Below are 18,870 nucleotides of genomic sequence, written 5' to 3' on the forward strand. Positions count from 1 at the left end.
CACCCACTGGAGGGTTTCAAGGAGCACCAGCCTGTGGGCCCGGGTCCTGCTGATGGTGGGGTGATGGGCTGGGGACAGCAGGAGGGTGGCAGTCCCGCTCCGAGAATGACAGCACACGTCCACAGCTGAAAGCGCTCAGGGAGGGGACGTTGCGTTGCTTCCTGGCCATAGGCCTGGGGTCTGTGACCCCGAGCAGGTGGGTTAACCTCTCTGGGATTCGGTGTCCTCATCCCCGAAATGATGACAATAAGGGTACCTATGTACGTGTCTATTGAGAGGGATAAATGACACAAGGCACAGAAAGCCTGCAGGTACCCTCACACCACATCCACAGACCAGAGCTGTGGCCAGGTTTGGCCAGGCCACTTCTGTGACATCCCAGCAGGTCAAACTGCTGTGAAAGCTTCTGGACACCATCTTGGCTGCATACTTATCTCGCTGCAGACAGGTCCACGGACCACGCTCTGAGTAGCACTGGTCTCAGGCCTGCTGCAAACACAGGATATGTATCTCTGGCCCTCAAACCCCGGTTCACTGGCCTTGCTTCTTTCTTACTTTGTTATTACAAGAGTTAATATTTGCCTTCGAGTCAGACTTAAAGTCGTGGATACTGAAGCACAGACAGCTGACACGCTGGCCTGGTCCTGATGCTAAGCGAGACAGAGAAGCATGCGCTCGGCAGTCCCGGGCCTGACTCCCCGAATCCTGTTACCACCACCTGTGTGATGTGGGATGCAGGCTGGGGCCACTGCCTCAAGGATGAAATGGGTGCTCGCCTTCTCCCGGAGGCCCTGGAAATGAAGTGACAAACCGCCAGCGCAGCACCCCCAGAGGCCCTGGCTCCAGCCCACCCTCGGCCAAGGCTCCCTTTCTCCTGAAGCACCTGCATCTTCTCAGGAGCCTGACGTCCCCCAGCTGCTCACACCTCCTAGAAAACCGCCCCACATCTTCCCCTGAGACCTAGAACTTTCTTCAGGGCCCACAGCGACCTTTCCACAAATATCTGAGCCGTGCACTGCAGGGTTAAGGACTGCACTAGGCCCTGTGTCCCTGGGTTCAGATCTGGGTCACCCATGTCACCCAGCTGACCCTGCGTTACCCATGCCACCCAGCTGACCCTGTGTTACCCATGCCACCCAGCTGACCCTGGGTCACCCATGCCACCCAGCTGACCCTGCGCTACCCGTGCCACCCAGCTGACCCTGTGTTACCCGTGCCACCCAGCTGGTCACACTCCTTAACCTCTCTGTGTCTCACCTTCCTCATGAAAACTGGCGGAAAGAGCAGCCCCTCTTCCGGGCTGTCGGAAGGATGAAGTGGGGTGACACATAGCGGCACTGTAAACGGTGCCTGGTAAGCACCCCACCGCCCGTGCCCTCCCTGAACTGTTGTCACTCTCTCCATGCAGCCACCTCCCCCTCTCCTGCCCAGACAGCAGGGTCGGGAGGACAGAGGCTTGGGCCACCCTCTAGCCTCACCCACAGGCAATACCAGCATCTGAGTGAGTGAGTGAGTGAGAGACTTTCTGCCCAGCTCTGCCGCCTCCACCCACGTCCGGCGCCCCAGGTCTCGGGGTTCAGAGCCTTGCCACCCGGAGCCCGGGGCACCGAGAGTCGAACCTTCCTTTCCACTCACAGGGCTGGAGGCGAGGTCCACCTGGTCCCTCTGGCTGCCCCAGCCGGTTCCCAGACGCTCCCCTTTCCTCTCTGGCTTCTCTGCCATGCTGGCCGCGGTGGAATCTTCTAAGAACAAGCTCTGTCCATGGGGATGGAGCTCTTCCTCTCACATCCCTTTGACCGATCCCCCAGTTCTTCAAGATGAAGTCCAGACCCCCGGGCTGGCCCTGCAGACCACACGCTGTGGTCCCAACCCGTGGTTCAGGCATCTCAACGCGCCACCCTCAGTGCTCCCTTCCATCCTCCGGGGTGTGTCCGCCTGTCAGTTAGCCCCACGGGGGTGGGGACGGGCCCCTCACTCACTCCTGGCAGCCCCTCCCCTGGCACACGGCCCTCACCTTCCACCACCCAGACACACTTAGTCCACCTTTCCACCCAGCTCCAAATCTGACCGGCTTTTCCTCATCTCCTGGCTTCAAACAGGGGCCCTCCTGCAGTCAGGGCTGCAAGGCCTTCCTTTATGTTGGTTTTAGCTGCTCTCCAATGTCTTGGCTTGGCCTGGTCCCCTCTGAGTCCTCACCCCTGTGCCCAGAGATGTTTATGAAATAATTGTGGGCAGTTTGCTACGTAGAAGGGCCAAGATCTGGCCTCTTCGCCAGCATAATAAACAAGGAGATGTTATATAAATAAAGCAAGGATGCCGTGATTTCCAGCCGTCAACTGGGATGAGAAATGCTACTCTAAGATGTTCTACTGCTAATGGGAAATGAGAAGACCATTCTTTTTTTTCCTGAAGAGCCCCAATTCTGGTGATAACCGTGCTTTCAAAACTAGGAACCTGACTGAGTTCATTTTCACTCCAGTTCTCTGGTCATGAACTGCTGCTACTGTTTTTACTACTATTTTAAGTGAAGACCTGACACAGGAGCCAGAGCACGGCTGTCACAGTGGGTCACAGACAGCTGAGGCCATCACGGTGACTCATTTTCTGGCATGTGCCTAATCATTGGCTCGATGTTCCCAATGCAATGCTGAAACTATGACAACAATACACCACTCAGAGGCTGCATTCTTCGAAATAAGCTATTGTTTCCACTGCTGTGATACAACCCTGTACTTCACAAACGAGAGCGTTTGAAACTACAGTCATAAGTGGAGGTTTTCCCAAGCCTCATTACAAAGTTAACACAATGGACCATAATTTCAGGTTTAGGCTTTTACGTTCACTTGCAGGAAGCAGAGATGCAAAAACTTTTTATGCCCTTTTATAGAATCTGGAGACAGGAGATGAGGCTGAACGTGGGCTGGAAAGCCCGTCATCCAAATCCAACAGGGAGGTCAAGGTACACATCTGCTTTTGTGTACACAGCGAGGGCCCAGTGGGCAGTGGGAGGTGGTGGGGGGCATCCCCCCGACCCCGGGCTGGAGGAGCAGCAGACAGAGGCCGGTTTGACCTCCCAATTACCATTACTTTCCTGTAGCAAAAAAATAGAGTCAAGAGGAAGTTTGTCAAAACAACAAATATTGTTGAACACCTATTTATCTCAAGTTAATGAGCTTGGAGTGGCAGTTGACTAAGCTCTGAGATGTTTCCTGTGACAAACATAGACAGACCTATCAAAATTTAGATTGTCTACGGATCTGACTCTACCGGGGAATGTGTAAATCCTCTGGGGTTTTCCGTTTGGATCAGCAAAGTGTCTTCCTTTCCCGACACTTTCCCCAGTGGATCTACAGACTTGCTCGGTATTTTACCTCATTTCCAAACACATGTTTTTCAGGAAATCATCCTATGGTGCTATTTCGCAGAGAGGAGTCTACAGAGCAGCTGATCAAACACATGTGAGACATCGCTGACTGTGTCCACGCTGAACCTAGATTATTTACTTTATATTCTCTTTAATGGGTAAAGGATGTCGTGCAATGGTGTTGGACACAGCTTAGGTTTGGAGCAAAGATCTCCTCCAAAATCCTTCACTGGACCGACAGTCAGGAGACCCCAATCCAATCACAAGCTGCTCCACCATCTCCATATCAGTCAAGACAAGACCAAGGACGAAGGGGCGCCCAGGTCCAAGTGGCACCAAGAGGGTGCATTGGAAGACCTTGTTGTCCCATCTGCCATTCTTTACATCCACACCCTCATCAAGGAGGTGACCAGACAGCAGCCAACCACTCGCTCCTCCCTCAACATCCCCAGCCTGCAACATCAGGACCTCCTGCAGAGCAATAGGTGGTCACTACCACACGCTGACAAAAGAAAAGGGACATAAGTGAAACCTGGTGCAAAGCTTTTTCTCCCAATGATATACCACTTCTGCACGTAGAAAATAAATGAAAACATGTTTCAATGCCAATGCCTACTTAGCATTATAAAAACACTCCCTACCTAGTCTACATATAATAAATGCTGGAGAGGGCGTGGGAAAAAAGGGAACCCTCCTACACTGTTGGTGGGAATGTAAATTGGTGCAGCCACTATGGAAAACAGTCTGGAGAGTCCTTAAAAAATTAAAAATAGAGCTACCATATGATCCAGCAATCCCACTCCAGGACACGTATCAGGAGAAAACTCTCATTCGAAAAGATACATGCACCCCAGTGTTCACTGCAGCACTATTTACAATAGCCAGGACATGGAAGCAACCTAAATGTCCATCAACAGAGGAATGGATAAAGAAGATGTGGTACATATACACAGTGGAATATTACTCAGCCATAAAAAAGAATGAAATAATGCCATTTGCAGCAACATGGATGGACCTAGAGATTATCATTCTAAGTGAAGTAAGTCAGACAAAGACAAATGTCATATCGTTCATATGTGGAACCTAAAAAAAAAAAAAAAAAGATGCAAATGAACTTATTTGCAAAACAAAAAGAGACCCACAGACATAGAAAACAAACTTACGGTTACCAAAGGGGAAGTGGTGGGGAGGGACAAATTAGGAGTATGGGATTAACATACACACACTATTATACGTAAAATACGGAAACAACAAGGACCCACTGGATAGCACATGGAACTCTACTCAATATTTTATAATAACCTATAAGGGAAAAGAATCTGAAAAAAATATGTATATGTATAACTGGATCACTTTGCTGTATACCTGAAACTAACACAACATTGTAAATCAACTATACTTCAGTTAGAAAAAAAAAAAACCTCCCTACTTACATAAAAATGTTATGAGAATGAAGTGTGCACCCCTCCCGCACACGAGTGTATTATTAAAACCAGCCCAGTTTAAAAACAAGTCATCCATTACTTCCCATTAACCTCGCCAGGTAAAGTCTAAATGCTGACATACGAATACCTATCATTTTCAACTCAGAAAATGAGAAGTAAACAGCAAGAAAACATTCCAAACATATAATTTCCCCCTGGGGTTGCCATTCAGATGCCTTGTCTAAAAAGCAATGTTTTCCACAGACCAACAGTGAAAATAAAGAGAGAAAGGACATATTCTTCCAACTTCGGATGTGTCATTTATCAGTTATAACTGACAGATGGAAAGGATTCCACACAGGTTAAGTAAAGCTTCATAAAGCAGGATAAGTTATTTTTGTAAGTGTGACTAAAAACAAGCTTAAAAAGAAAAAAAAGGAATGATGGGCTGGCACAGACCCTGGGGGGCTAAGAGCACCTGTACAGGGACCTTCACGATACTAAGGTGCCCCCAGGTGGGCGCTCAATCAATTCCACCCGATGACGATGGCGATCCTTTCCACCTATGAGGCCCCCTTGGCCTCAGCTGCAGGACAGAGCATCATCAGTGCCGCCCTGAGGACCACCCCGGATATCCTGCCTCCTAGCTCCTCCGTGCTGGGAGGCCAGAGACGGGGGACATTCACCCCAGGAGCCCCCATCTCTGACACCCACCCACCTGCAGGAGGTGGGCGGTGAAGGCTTCCCGGCTTACTGTGACACTCACGGCATGACCCACGGTCCGGCCAAGGCCGCCCACAACAAATCACACCCCCAGCCCTGTGAGTCTGGGTCTGCGTAGCTTCTACTTGGAGGGCAGCCCGTCTGTGGGGCAGAGCAGAGCCCTGCGTTTTCCCGAAACCTACAGGCACAAGACGCAGTGAACTGGGTCAACATCCTGGGCCAAGGGAGGGGCTGAAACGTCTATTAATTCCTAAGCCAGGATCTGCAGAATGTCTTGCTGGGGGAGAAGTCTGCATTCGAGGCGTCACGTTAATTCACAAACACGTTGTCTGTGCTCCACAAGAGCTGGGATCCCACCCCACTTACCTCTCCCAAAACAACACCCCACCCGGGTGACTCAGGGTTGCACATCTGGAGACCTATCAACACCGCTACCATCAGGTGGGTAACATCATGGGTCCCACACACAAGCAAGAAGCCACTTGGATGCCGACAAGGGGACTGTTTCTTCAGAAAAATGCCCTTGAGAAACGCAGGTGGTTCGGAAACAGCCCAGGGACATCACCTGCGGAAACCAGATGGTGGCTTTAGCCAGTGGGACTTTGGAAACTATGTCCCAGGCTTCTACTCTGTGTGGTGGGTGACCTCAGGGTGAGGAGCAGGACACCAGCCTGGTGTCTTCAGCCATGTGACAATGCCACCCATAAGCTGTAGACAGAATTACATCCACCAACTTTGGAGCACCGATGGGGGTCCAACCTCCTGGGGCGGGGCTGGTGACGCCCGTCCCGTCAGCTGGAAAACATGAGTATCACAGATGACTACAAGGCAGAAATGAGGCAGGTCCTCGCGAAAAGCATTTCTGCTTCCTCCTTTGAGAAAAGTGTCCAACCCCAAAGGCAGCATTCCATAAACGTGAAACATGATGGTCAGTGAAAAAAGAATTGACGAATAACAAGGAAATACTTTACACTGAAATCTTTTTCAATTTAAATTCATCTCGTTCCCAAACTAGTTTTCATTACTTTTCTGAATGTGGTAAAACTCCCCCCCTAACCTCATGCGGGACACTCTTCATCTGTGGATCACTGCGTGGAAACCAGGCAACGGCACCTGAGAAGTGGTGGGGGAGGGCAGGGGGAGTGCTGTAGGACGGGTAGGGCATGAAAGACACTCAGCTTCGTGACCCCCAGGAACACCTCTTTTTAAAAGCTTTTTTTTTTTTTTAATTGAAGTATAGTTGATTTTCAATGTTGTGTTAATTTCTGCTGCACAGCAAAGTGACTCAGTTATACATATATATGTATATGCATTCTTTTTCATATTCTTTTCCATTATGGTTTATCACGGGATATTGAATACAGTTCCCTGTGCTCTACAATAGGACCTTGTTGTTTATCCATCCTATATATAATCGTTTGTATCTGCTAATCCCAAACTCCCAATCCATCCCTCCCCCCCTCCCCCTCCCCCTCGGCAACCACCACTTTTTAAATCTGCTGACAGGTACGCAGACCACGCCTCCTGTGTGTGATGCTGTCCAGACACTCTTAACCACTGGGATGTAAGAAAGGGTTCAGACACAGCATCAGAGGGAGAAAGTTTTCAAGCCAACTCCATGTGATAATTATAGGCAGCAAGACAGACGGGCGGGCAGACGGGTGGGGAATTCTGGCAGGGAGCTACTCTCAGTGGCAAATGTCTAGATTCTGGCCACGGGGAATCAGTCTCTTTCCAACCTAATGGCTTGTTTATTGAACATTAGTGGATTTTGCTCTTAATTAATAGGGCTCCAGCCAACACAACTATCAATATGTTTTAAGTCTCAGGAATTAGCCACGGGAACACAAGTCTACACTTTTGCTGTATTATCACTCCCACCTGAGCTATTTTTAAATTCAACTCCCTAAACATCAGGTTTGCAAAAACTGCCAGAATCTGATTTGGGAGTCTGCTGCTTTGCCCATTGCTGGGAGTGAGCTTAAACATCACGTCACCGCCACCTGCACACACACACACGCGCATGCACACGCACTCGCGTTCACAGCCCATTTTCCCAAGTCTCCTAACTCAGTTTGCTACCTAAGCATTTAATCATTCAAGCCACTCCCACGTAACTGGAGGGTCAACACATCTGGTCCACTCCCTGAGCTGAAGGCTGAATGGAGCACAGATGCTGAGACAAATGCTTTGCAGGGGCTCCTCATCCTTTCTGCCATCCCTTTCCTAACCCACCCAACTTCCCAGGCGGGAACCCTGATTCTCCTGCGGCGGCCACCCCGGGGGCCCAGGCTTGGAAATCTTCCTCCCTCTCCCCCTCCACCCTTTTCAGGCCGGTGCCCATTCTGAACAAGACAGAATGGGCAGGGCACCCGTAACAGGAACAGAGACATCGTAAAAAGCAAACTGTTGGTGCCCTGATCTGTTCCAAATGAAGCCGTGGGGTCAGGGCCAGGCTGGTGCACGGGGCTCTCCTGGATGGCCTGGGAGGGTGTCACTGCCGTCCGGAGATGCCAGCTGCCCAGCAGGTGCTGTCACAGACCCATAGCCACACTGTGGAGGAAGCCCTGCACCACGGCTGTGAGTGAGGCTGAGAGCAAACTAAGGCCATGTTTCCAGCAGAGGCCCAGGAGCTGCCGGGGGCCCCCAGTCTGAAGAAACTGGGGGTCCCCCAGGACCCTGGAGGAGGAGGAGGAGGAGCAAGGACACCTGCCTGGTCTGCCCACTTTCACCTGAGCTCCTCCCAGCCCCCACAGAGAGTCAGAGACTCGAGCACACTAGCAACGATGCCGGGAAGCTCCCTGGTCCCGTCCCCTCTTCCTCCAAGACTGTAAAGGACCAGGTGATGAGGACGAAGCCAGCAGAGAGCATGCTGGAAACAGGAGCTCTTGGGCACCGCTGGTGGGAATGCCACACGGCGCAGCTGTTGTGTAAAGCAGGACGGCGATTCCCAAAAAGTTAAACACAGAACTGCCTACAGTCCAGCAATCCCACTCCTGGGAGGATACGGGGGAGGGAGTCAAAGCAGAGACGGGTATCTGCAGTCTCACGTCCAGAGGAACATCATTCACAGCAGCCGGTGGTGGAGGCCAAAGTGTCCACTGACAAGTGCTGTGAGTACACTTTCAGCCTTAAAAAGGAAGGAAATTCCGACACCTGCTACCACATGGATGAACCTTGAGGACATTATGCTAGGTTACACAAGCCAGTTACAGAAAGAGAAATACTGTATGAGTCCACCTATATGAGGTCCCTAGAGGAGTCAAATCCATGGAGACAGAAAGTAGGATGGTGGGTGCCAGGAGCTGGGGGAAGGGGATGGGGAGTGAGTGTTTAATGGATACAGAGTTTCGGTTCCGGCAGAAAAAAAATCGTGGAGCTGGAGGTGGTGACGCCTGCACAACAACGTGAATGGACTTAATGCCACGGAGCTGTACCAATGGTAAATGCTATATCATGTAAAGTTTACAACGATAAAGGCAAAGACTGGGTCAACAGACATGAGCAAAGGGAAAGGGCAACTCAAAGTAAAGGGCATGTCCCCTTCCTTCCCCCCACCCCAGGCTGGGTTGGAGCAGATGGAGTCTGTCCACGGGCCCCGGCAGAGCCCCCAGACAGGGAGAAGCAGGTCCCCTGTGACTTGGCATCCTGGCTCAGCCTGTTGGGGCGGCTATGACGAAACACCACAGACCGGTGGCTTCCAAGCAACAGTCATGTATTGCTCGCAGCTCTGGAGGACGGAAGGCCAAAGCCGGAGTGCTGGCGTGGTCCGGGGGGGCCCTATCCCGGGCCGCAGACTTCTCACTGTACCTCCACACAGTGTAAGGGCCAAGGGAGCGCTCAGGGTGTCCTTTGTAAGGGCGCTAATCCTAATCCCAATGATGAGGGCCCCACCCCAGAGGCCCACCTCCTAATATCACCACCTTGGAGGTTAGGAATTCAACATGTTAATCTGGGAGGGACACAGACATTCAGACCACAGCAGGACTTCCACAGACTTCCATCTCCTCTCTCAGCCACCATCACTTTGCATCGTCTAATACTGTCACTCTAGTTCCACAAAATCAGACGTCCAACACATCCCAAGTCTGCAAAGGCAGGATGGCACAGCTGGCAAGGCCAGTCGGAGTGGATCGGGCTGAATGGTGTAGTAACAACTGATCTTTCTGTTGTCCTATAGCCTGGCAAAAGCAAGATGAAGCCGCCGGTTTTTAAAAAGTCAGTTTTTACAAAAGAAGGGTCTATCATTTCTGGGAACACTTCTGATCCTATGATTTTAGATGTCATATGAGTCTTGAGCTCATCTTATCCAATACCCTCCACCAATCACGGGGAAGCAGGGCTCATCTACAGAACTGCAGCTGTGCATCGTGTCCTGTGCCACGAAGTTATGACACAATTTATCACCAGGTAGCATCCCTGCCCCCCAGGAGCCCGTAAGTCAGAGGGTCAGAGACAAGTAAATGGAAACCCACATGAGGGTTTCCAACAGGGGAATCACCACCGCCACAAGAGGCGAAGGTCAGGGCTCTCATCCAAGACCGGAGGAGGGGTCTTGAAGGCCTTCGATGGAGCCCCCAGCTGCAGCTGGGTGAGGGAGCAGGAACCACCTAGGAAAGGAGAAGAAAAGCCCACGGGCCACGGGGAGAGAGAAAGTCTGAGAAAGCAGGGCACAGTCTGGTTCGGGAAGGATAAGGGGGCAGGGAAGAAAGAAGAGACTGAACTGCATGCCCTCTAGGGCGCCACCGGCCACACCTGGCTGTTGACATGTAAATGAATGAAAATTGAAGAAAGTGCAAAATTCAGCTGCACATTCCAAGTGCTCAGGGGCTCCTGGACTGGACACAGATACAGAGCACCCTTACCCTCACAGAGTTTCGTGGGGCCGCCCTGGGCTGGGAAACAGGCAGGAGCCCCCCCAGGACAGGCCAGCAGGCTCGGCTCAGAAGGTCAGTTTAATCCCGCACAACTGACACCGGGACCCAAGTCTTCTTCCTGAGCCCGTTTTCCTTCCACCAAGCCTGCCTGTCTGCCTTTGATAGGAGAAAGTCAAACAGGATTAATGACCAAGCACAAGGCATTCTAGATTAGGGGGACACACGTCTAGCCCAGTCAGGTGAGAGCACGTCCACCTGTGTCCACGTGTGTCCAGGGAGAAAGACAGCCTGCTGCCCTCGTCTGGAGGGAGCGGAGAGTGTCCCCGAGACAACGGTTCCTCGTCTGAGATCTTGGACAACACAGTGAGAAGGAAGGGGGAGAGCAACGAACCGGGACTCCTGGTCTATCTGGCTCATCTTTGGGAATTTGTGTCCGTTTTTTCCAAAAAGGATAAGGACTTCAATGATCTTTCTAAAGCAATCAGTGTCTCTTAAAAAGGTAACATTTGGTTTGGCAGAGGTGGGGATTGGCTCTACAACAGGGTTTGTGAGAAAGTGTTTGTGGTCTGGGAACCCGTCTCATCAAATGTACCTCAATAAAATACATCTTAGCCGTCGCTTGAAAAGCTTTTCCTTTAATTTTTAAATAGAAATGTTTTTGGCTGTGGAAATTATTCTAATTGAACTTGACCTGTAGAAGACACGGTCCTGGCAAGCAATAGCTCAGCACCTAATTAGAGGACAAATGGAAGCCTGTGAAAACCCTCAAGGCTGCAGTGTGCCCCCAGCCGGGGAAGTGAGCGTCCTCGTTTCTGAAGCGGGGGACCATCCCTGAGACGGACGGGAGGAAACGCAGATGCTGCCGAAGACCCACCAGAGTACGTAGCCAAATCTACTTTAGAATAAACACCATTAGGTCTTGAAAACAATGACCGTCATTAGCTGTGTATAAAAAGCAAATGAAACCATATAAAGTATTGATATAAGTCAGAAAAAAAGCTGAATACTACAACTGGAAGAGACAGGTAGAAAATAAAGAACTATGGGAACATGAAGGAAAAGTGATAAAAGACACTGCCATCAACTCAGGGGCTGAAAGCCAGCAAGTGGTCCTGGACAGTGAACCCTGCAGTGACAAGGTGAAAGTGAGGAAGCAAAGGTGTAAAATGGTGGGGGGCAGGGGAGAGATTCAAAATTCGCTTAAAAGAAAATCATAAAAGAGTAAAAAGGCATATTATCCCTATGTCAATAACATACATCAATATTAAATGGCCTAAATCAAGAAAAAAATACAAAGATGAAGATATATAAAAGCCTTCAATGGATCATGAGATTTCAAATCTATATTCTGTTGTAGTATAAAGCAACTGAAAAAATGTACAACTAAAATTACCCAAAACATACAATCCACAGACCCCACAATTATATGTGGATGGGGAGAGAATAAAGGGGTGCAGGAAACGCATACTAAATACACTACCTCTCCACTGAACGTTTTTATTTAGTTCAAGTCCAGATCACAACCAACTGTTCCTATGTTTTAAACTTGCACATCCCCAGTCTAAACATTACTTTGGTGTCAAATATCTCGGCTCACTTTTTAAAACTGATGGTCAATTAAAAATGTAAATTTAATGATAAATTTAATAACAAAGCACAAAAGGCCTAGAAACCTAAACTGCTCATTGGTGTGCAGACAGCCTATAATCACAGTTTTCTTAATAATTACGGAAGCACTCTTGGGTGTTCAGAAATTACTTCACTTCCCAGGTCCCAAACTAAAGAGGCCACTGGACCCAGACCTGCATGCACGTGGGGGTGTCACTTGCCTGCACCTACCCAACAATAATCCACTCTGCTGGCGCCAGAAAAGTCAGGCAGGGAGGGACAGAGGAGGGGCTGCAGGCTGCCGTGCCCAGAGTCAGGAGAACCCAGCACGGTACAAACGTCATTACACCAAATTTAATCGTATATTAGCTTCACCTTCATTATACAACCACTGAGAAATACTTACAGCTCTCTGAGATGATTTGCTATTGTAACAGGGAAATGTCCAACTCCTCTTACGTGTTAAGAAAATTTTAAGAAAAACTATAATTACAAAAGAATAAAATTCCTAGGCTTCCTTTCCACTTTATATCAAACAATAACTTTGACATTCTTAAATGAACTGCCAACATAACATCTAAAAAATACAGCTCAAATTAAATGGGAAAAGTTTAATGCAGCCAATAATTAGACACACTGTCATTTTTAAGAATGTAAATACATTTTCTAACACATTAGCCAAAAACCTAGAAACCTTAAAAAAAAAAAAGGGCCTAGAAGCCTAAACCTGTTATTATGGGGCACACCTGTTAATATTTTATTATCTCTGTATGCTCGTGAGAGGTGAGGTAGGAAATGCTGAGTTGGCCACCCAAGTTTACTGTCGGCAGTAGCGGCCTCCTATACTGAACGCTACGTTGGGTGTTGAAAGGACTCAAGGAGCTCAAGTTACCCACTTGAATTAATATTTTAAAAATTATTTCTTGTTCTAATAACTTGATTAAATAAAGACGAATTTATGCAGAAAAAGGATTACCAGCTATGTCTCCAGGAAGCACACTTTTTGATGAGACTGACCAGCAAACTTCCACTGATTTTTACATAAGCACACTGCCTGAATGCAGTCAGTGGTCAAAGGCACCAGCTGTTTAGACATTTCATGTCACTGGAGACTATTTTATTCTACAGAAATACGTGTTTCCACCATAGAAAAAAAAAATTAACCAGTATCCTACCAAACTCACCAATGTTCTGTCTCTTACTCATATAGGGTCCAGTGGGACAGGTAACCCTGTGTCCATCACCAACTACTGGGACAGATCTCACACATACTCAAGCTAAAAGTAGGCCAATAAACTTTGTCTTAAATGGACTTAAAGATATTTTAAAACCTCACCCAAAGGTAATTTACCTTTACTTGCATTCTAGAATATTCCATCAATTATCATACCTCAACTGAGCTCTGAAATTCCTAAAAAGTCACATCAAGTCTGACTGTTAGTTTTTGCATATGTCTTCTTTCCTAAAAGAATACTTTCCCCAGACAGTTTTAAGTTAGTCTTAAGTTATGATTTTAATGAAATTACCAGTAAAAACCTATAATTTCAATCCAACTAAAATGTATACTTGCGTTCTCAACAAAGATAACTAATAACTCTGCATTAATAATTTAGGCAGACATACGATGGGTGAGTTTACATTCACTAAGTCCTCTGGCCCTTCAGTAATCCTCAAGAAGGGCTGTCATACACCGTATTTTATAATGTGAAATCTCCTTAATTCATTGTCCCCCATCCAGCCCATTACAAGGAAAAGTGCCAGTTTCAGTGAAGGACAACAAATTCGTTATATCAGTTATCTGCTATCGTGCAGAGAAGTGATAACTTACCGAAAGTGGGATTGGATAACCAATCATGGCAGTATCAGAGAAAAAACAAATTCCCCGGAGTACGTGGCAAGTACTGCCTTATTCTCAGGCAATGTAGGAACCAGTCAGAGAGACGAGACTATAATTTCGGTGAAGAACCAAGAGAAGCTGACTACCACCAATCATGTACCAAAGCCAAAATTTTCACATCTGTATCTTTCCTTTCTGGTAGGCAACCAATACACCTAAATCACATAAAACATTCAAAAAAACCCAAGACCATTTCTTTCCTCTCATTTTAAGCACGTTGATATTTGCTTGACTTCACTAAAATGTACTAAAACAAATGACAAATGATACAATAATTGGGAAAAATAGACTTAAAAGCACTATGTCTACATTTCTTGTAGACATAGTGAACAAAATGAACAAAGATGTTCAAACAAGCAGATCGGAGGCTCTGGATGTGAGTGTGGGGACAGAACCAAATGCATCAATAATAACAATCTCAGGGCTTCCCTGGTGGCGCAGTGGTTGAGAATCTGCCTGCCAATGCAGGGGACATGGGTTCGAGCCCTGGTCTGGGAAGATCCCACATGCCACGGAGCAACTGGGCCCGTGAGCCACAACTACTGAGCCTGCGCGTCTGGAGCTTGTGCTCTGCTGCAAGAGAGGCCACGACAGTGAGAGGCCCGCGCACCGCGATGAAGAGTTGCCCCTGCTTGCTGCAACTAGAGAAAGCCCTCACACAGAAACGAAGACCCAACACAGCCAAAAATAAATAAATAAACAAATAAAATAATTTTAAAAAACAAAACAAAAAACAAATAATAACAATCTCAGTTTTGTTACCATATCCACAGCAAAAGTCCTTAGTCTCCCTGGGGAACTTGGACGCGAAGGCCAACCAGAGCTCTGCAAAGCACTGTGAACCAGACCCAGGGTGACTGCCCTCTTGCTTACACAGTACCAGCCTGGAAAGAGGGCCCCATTCTTAGGGCTCCCCGTTTCACTTCTATGATCAGATTCCTTTAAAGGATCTCACAGATAGTTTTTGGATACCGTTTCGCTGGCCTCTTAAATGTTTTCTCCTTCAAATATATTTATAAGGTAGTTTTGCCAAAAAACGATTCCGTCTCCTTAAACAGGCTCATTAAATAAGCTCCGAAGACGGCAGATTTAGAGGCAATTCTGTTTCACATTTCTCTAAGTCATTTTGCAATGACCACTACCATGAAAAAGGATTTCCCACGTGTATTTTCTTTGCGGGAGATTTGTTTATTCAAACGTAATTACATAACCACTAAGCGCCCTGCAAAAAAAAAAAAAAAGTTCTTTTTAACATTCCTCAGCCTCAGGATTATTTGATTTGCTAACCTGGCTCACTTTTTCCTGGCATTAAAGGGAGAGTTAAAAAAAAAAAGCCAGTTTTTGAAAACCTTTTGCGCACTTGGGCAGCACCGCGGCCTATGGGCACACGCGGGCAGGATGAGTCAGTGGGATACACTGCAAAGAAATGAGATTAGTTGTCCCCAAAGCTGCCTCGCTGGAGACCAGTTGCTAGAGGGGAACGTGGGCCCCTTCGGTAAGCAGGTGCAGGGCCCACCCCAGGCACTCATTCCATTTGCAGGACTCATCACACATTTGCTCCAGGCCCGTAAGACAGTTCGCAGGTCCTGGGTGCGCCCCGCGGAGACGCAAGGCAGCCGCAAGCAGAGCGCGCGACGTCGCAGCGCAGCGGCCACCAGGCCCCGTGGGGTCGTGCAAGGTTCAAATTCCGCCTCAGGATCCGGTTAAAGACCAGGCTTGTTTTTCTCGTATTAGGGAAGTTACTCTTTCTGCGAGTAAAATATGAACGTGACATGCAATCCACACACGCGAGGTGTGGGCATGGAAAACAGACCCCGCGAAGGTTTGGGCAGGGGCACGACCACGCCAGCCGGGATGGGAGCCCCGACTATACTCCGATGCTGGGGTCCCTGACGCGGGCCCGGTCCGCCCCGCCTGTGCCCTGTGCAGGGGAGCCCCGAAAAGCCAGCCGGGGCGGGGGAGCAGCGGTCAGGAGAACCTCCAGGGCAGTGCCCTCTACACAGCCCTCCCGAGACCGCCGCACCCAGGCGCCTCCGGGAGCCCGGAACCTGTTCCCCTTCCTTTTGGGGGGAAAGGTAGAGCATACGGTGGGGCGGGGTGCCGTGCCAGGTGCAGGGTGACCAGACTGGAACGCAGGCGGGCACCGGGCAAGTCAGCGATAGGGCTGGGGGCCGGGGCCGGGGCCGAGGCTCCACCGCCTTCCCACCCCCCCGCCCCCGGGGAGCCCTCGTGGGTGGCAGAGGAAGGCTCGGGGCTCGGTGGGGCTCTGCCCGCGGGGAGCCCCCAAAGGGAGCGCGCCCACAAACGCACCCACGCGAAAAGCGCCCGGGCCTCGGCCTGACACTGTTACCCGGGCAACGACCCGGGAGCACAAAGTACACAACCCCCTTCCCTCGCGGGGCGCGGGCCCGCGGGCCGGAGAGGGGCGCCCCCGCCCCGAGTGCGCGCCGTGCGGGCGCGGGCGTCCGAGCCGAGCGGAGCCCGGAGCCGCTTACCCGGTCGGGGGCTTGGCCGCCGAGGCGCGCGGCGCGTCCATGGAGCCGGCGGGCGGGGGGCGCGGGCGGCGCTCGGGCCCCGCGAGTCAGGCGCTCGCAGCCGCCGCCGCCGCCCTCATTCACTTTTTCCGCGCTGACCCATCGTCCTCCCTCGCGGGCCGGCGGAGGACAGCGGCGGGGCCGGGACGACGGAAGGGGCTGGAACCGACCCGCGCGGGCGGGAGCGCGGGCCGCGCGGGGAGGGGCCGGCGCGGGGCGGGGGCGCCGGGAGTAAGGTGCGCCGCGCCCCCGGGAGCGCCGCCCCCGCCGCCGCCGCACGCCTCCCGAGCGGCGGACCCGGCCCGCGGCGCGCGTCCGGGACACAGGCCCGGCGGCACCGGCGCCCGGGGGCGATTCCCGGCCCGCCGCCGCGCCGCCGCCCGCTTCCCCCGGACCTCCGGGCCCCGGGAGCGCGCCGCGCCGCGGCGGGGAGGAGCTGCGGGGGGGAAGCACCTGGCAGCGGCGGGGCCCGGCGAGGGCGAGGTGGGCGGACCGGCGGGAGGACTGAGGTTGGCGATCGAAGAGTGAGTGAGCGGTGCCAGGCTCGCTGCCCTGGAACCCGAAAGAACCTCCATCCGGGCAACGGAGCTCTGGTGCGGTGGGTCTCAAAGTGGGTGCCTGACCTGCAGCATCTGGGAGCCGGCTAGAAATGCAGATTCGGGCCCCGCCCCGGCGTCCGGAGCCGGAAGCTGCGGGCGCTGGAGCCGGCCCGGAGGTGCTCCCGGAGCTCGGGTGGACGCGCGCTCGACTTTGCCTAGTTGTTCTCGAGGCGCCGCGGTCGCGCTGCCCCGCGGTGGGTCCGAGTGCTGGCCGCGGGCAGAAATGCCAGCAGAGGTAGCCCGCGGGGGGCCCAGAGCAAGCCAGCCAGAGGCCCCCGATCTGGCGAGCTTCACCCCACACGCCTCCTAACCCACCCCAAAGCCACAAAAGGGATCTGGGCTAGTGCGAAAGTCTAACAGAAATGACTCTTTGCTGTGGTTCCAACGACTAGACTAAAAGGCGAGTAAGTGAGCCTGCAGGGATCGGTGTCGGAGGAGATGCGCCTTCGGATCTTAAACTTGGATGAGGAATCCCGAGGCCAGCCTGAGCCGTCCTCCCTCTACCCTCCAGCTTTCCTATTAACGAAGCGGGGGCGTTGGGGGGGGGGCGGTCTAGACACAGAATGTTAAGTTCTTGCCCGGACCTGAAAGGCCTTAAGTGCTGAGGCCGGGGCGCCCACCCAGAAGCCTGTTCCTACCTCTGCGCTCGGCCTCGGAGCCCAGCGCCCTGCGGCTCAGCACCCCCGGCTCTGCCCACCTCCGGTCTCTGCCTGGGAAGCTCTGCCACGGGATTGCCCGCCTGCACCGTCCCACCCTGCGGTGCCTGCTCAGATACTATACCACCTCCCCAGGGAAGCCCTCCCGGAGCCCTCTGTGTGAAAGCACAGACTTAGTATTGCTCTGCTTGTCCTGAGTTACTTTTCTTCCAAACATTTATCATTCTGTTTGTATATATATCAATAGTATATATATTTTAGTATATATTTGTTGTTTGCATGTATTTAAATGTTTGTTTATATTTATAAAGAACTGTTTATGTTTGCATTATAAACAAAATGTTGCTTATATATGAATGTATATATAAATTTTGTTTATATTTATATAAGTGTATAAACAATTATGGGTACATACATTATAAATCAATGCAATATAAATATATAAGTACATCTCATATTCAGCATGTTTCTGGCCATCTGTCTCCTCCCCGAGAATTTGATCTCAGTGAGTGTTGGGCCTTTGTCTGTTTCATGCATCACTGGACCCCCAGCATCTAGGACAGTGCCTGGCAGGTGGAGGGGGGGTTCCATAAAGTAACCAGTGCACTGAATGAATGAGTCTCCACGACTCCTTCCCCCTCTAGGTTTGGGGGTCAGGGGCTCCTCCCCAGAATCTCAGGAGTCCCTCCTTGCTCTGGACACCACATGGGAAAGGGCAGCCTGGGAGGAGCCAGAGCCGGGAAGTGGACCAAGGATTGTGGCCTGGAGCCTGCTGAGGATACAGGAGGAAGTGCCGCTCATGGTTCACAGGGGATTGGAGGGCCTGGGACTGTGGCAGAAGGAGTGGGGGTGAGGAATAGCCCAGTGTCCCAGTGGAGAAGTGGGTCACAGCAGGTAGCTGTTTCTCCGCCAGACAGTCAACGTCCTAGAAGAATTAATAGGTGGAGGCAGTCTCCCACCTCCAGGCTGAGGTTCAAGTTGCTCTCATGGGATAGAGGCCCGGAAGGACCCAGAGGCCTGGACATCTCTGATTCCAGGAGGGCCACTAGGCATCTCAGACCCCGAAAACCAACAGGCACCTCTGTCCAGGAGTGGGGTGGAGGGCAAGGACTAGGAAGAAATGTCACAAGGAAGCGGGGGGGCAGGATGAGACCTGCCATTGGAATGGTGGGCTGAGCTCCCAAGGTC

At 51.0% G+C, this 18,870-nt stretch overlaps 1 protein-coding gene across 16 annotated transcripts in view; it reads right to left on the reverse strand.

Moving 5' to 3' along the window:
* Positions 1–18,354, reverse strand: part of COBL (cordon-bleu WH2 repeat protein) — a 273,659-nt gene extending 255,305 nt beyond the window's left edge. For 5 of the 16 annotated variants that reach the window (XM_082399291.1, XM_082399290.1, XM_082399288.1 and 2 more), the window contains exon 1: positions 16,389–16,854. In XM_082399291.1, the coding sequence (XP_082255417.1) occupies positions 16,389–16,429 (41 nt within the window). In that variant the 5' untranslated portion in view covers positions 16,430–16,854. Of the gene's footprint in view, positions 1–16,388; positions 16,857–16,880 lie in introns of those variants that run through there. The other 11 variants (XM_082399289.1, XM_082399300.1, XM_082399297.1 and 8 more) reach the window with 7 other exon arrangements.
* Between the last annotated feature and the right edge of the window lie 516 nt (positions 18,355–18,870).

The sequence above is a fragment of the Balaenoptera borealis genome, assembly GCF_965194805.1.
Source record: "Balaenoptera borealis genome assembly, chromosome: 7".
NCBI lineage: Eukaryota > Metazoa > Chordata > Mammalia > Artiodactyla > Balaenopteridae > Balaenoptera > Balaenoptera borealis.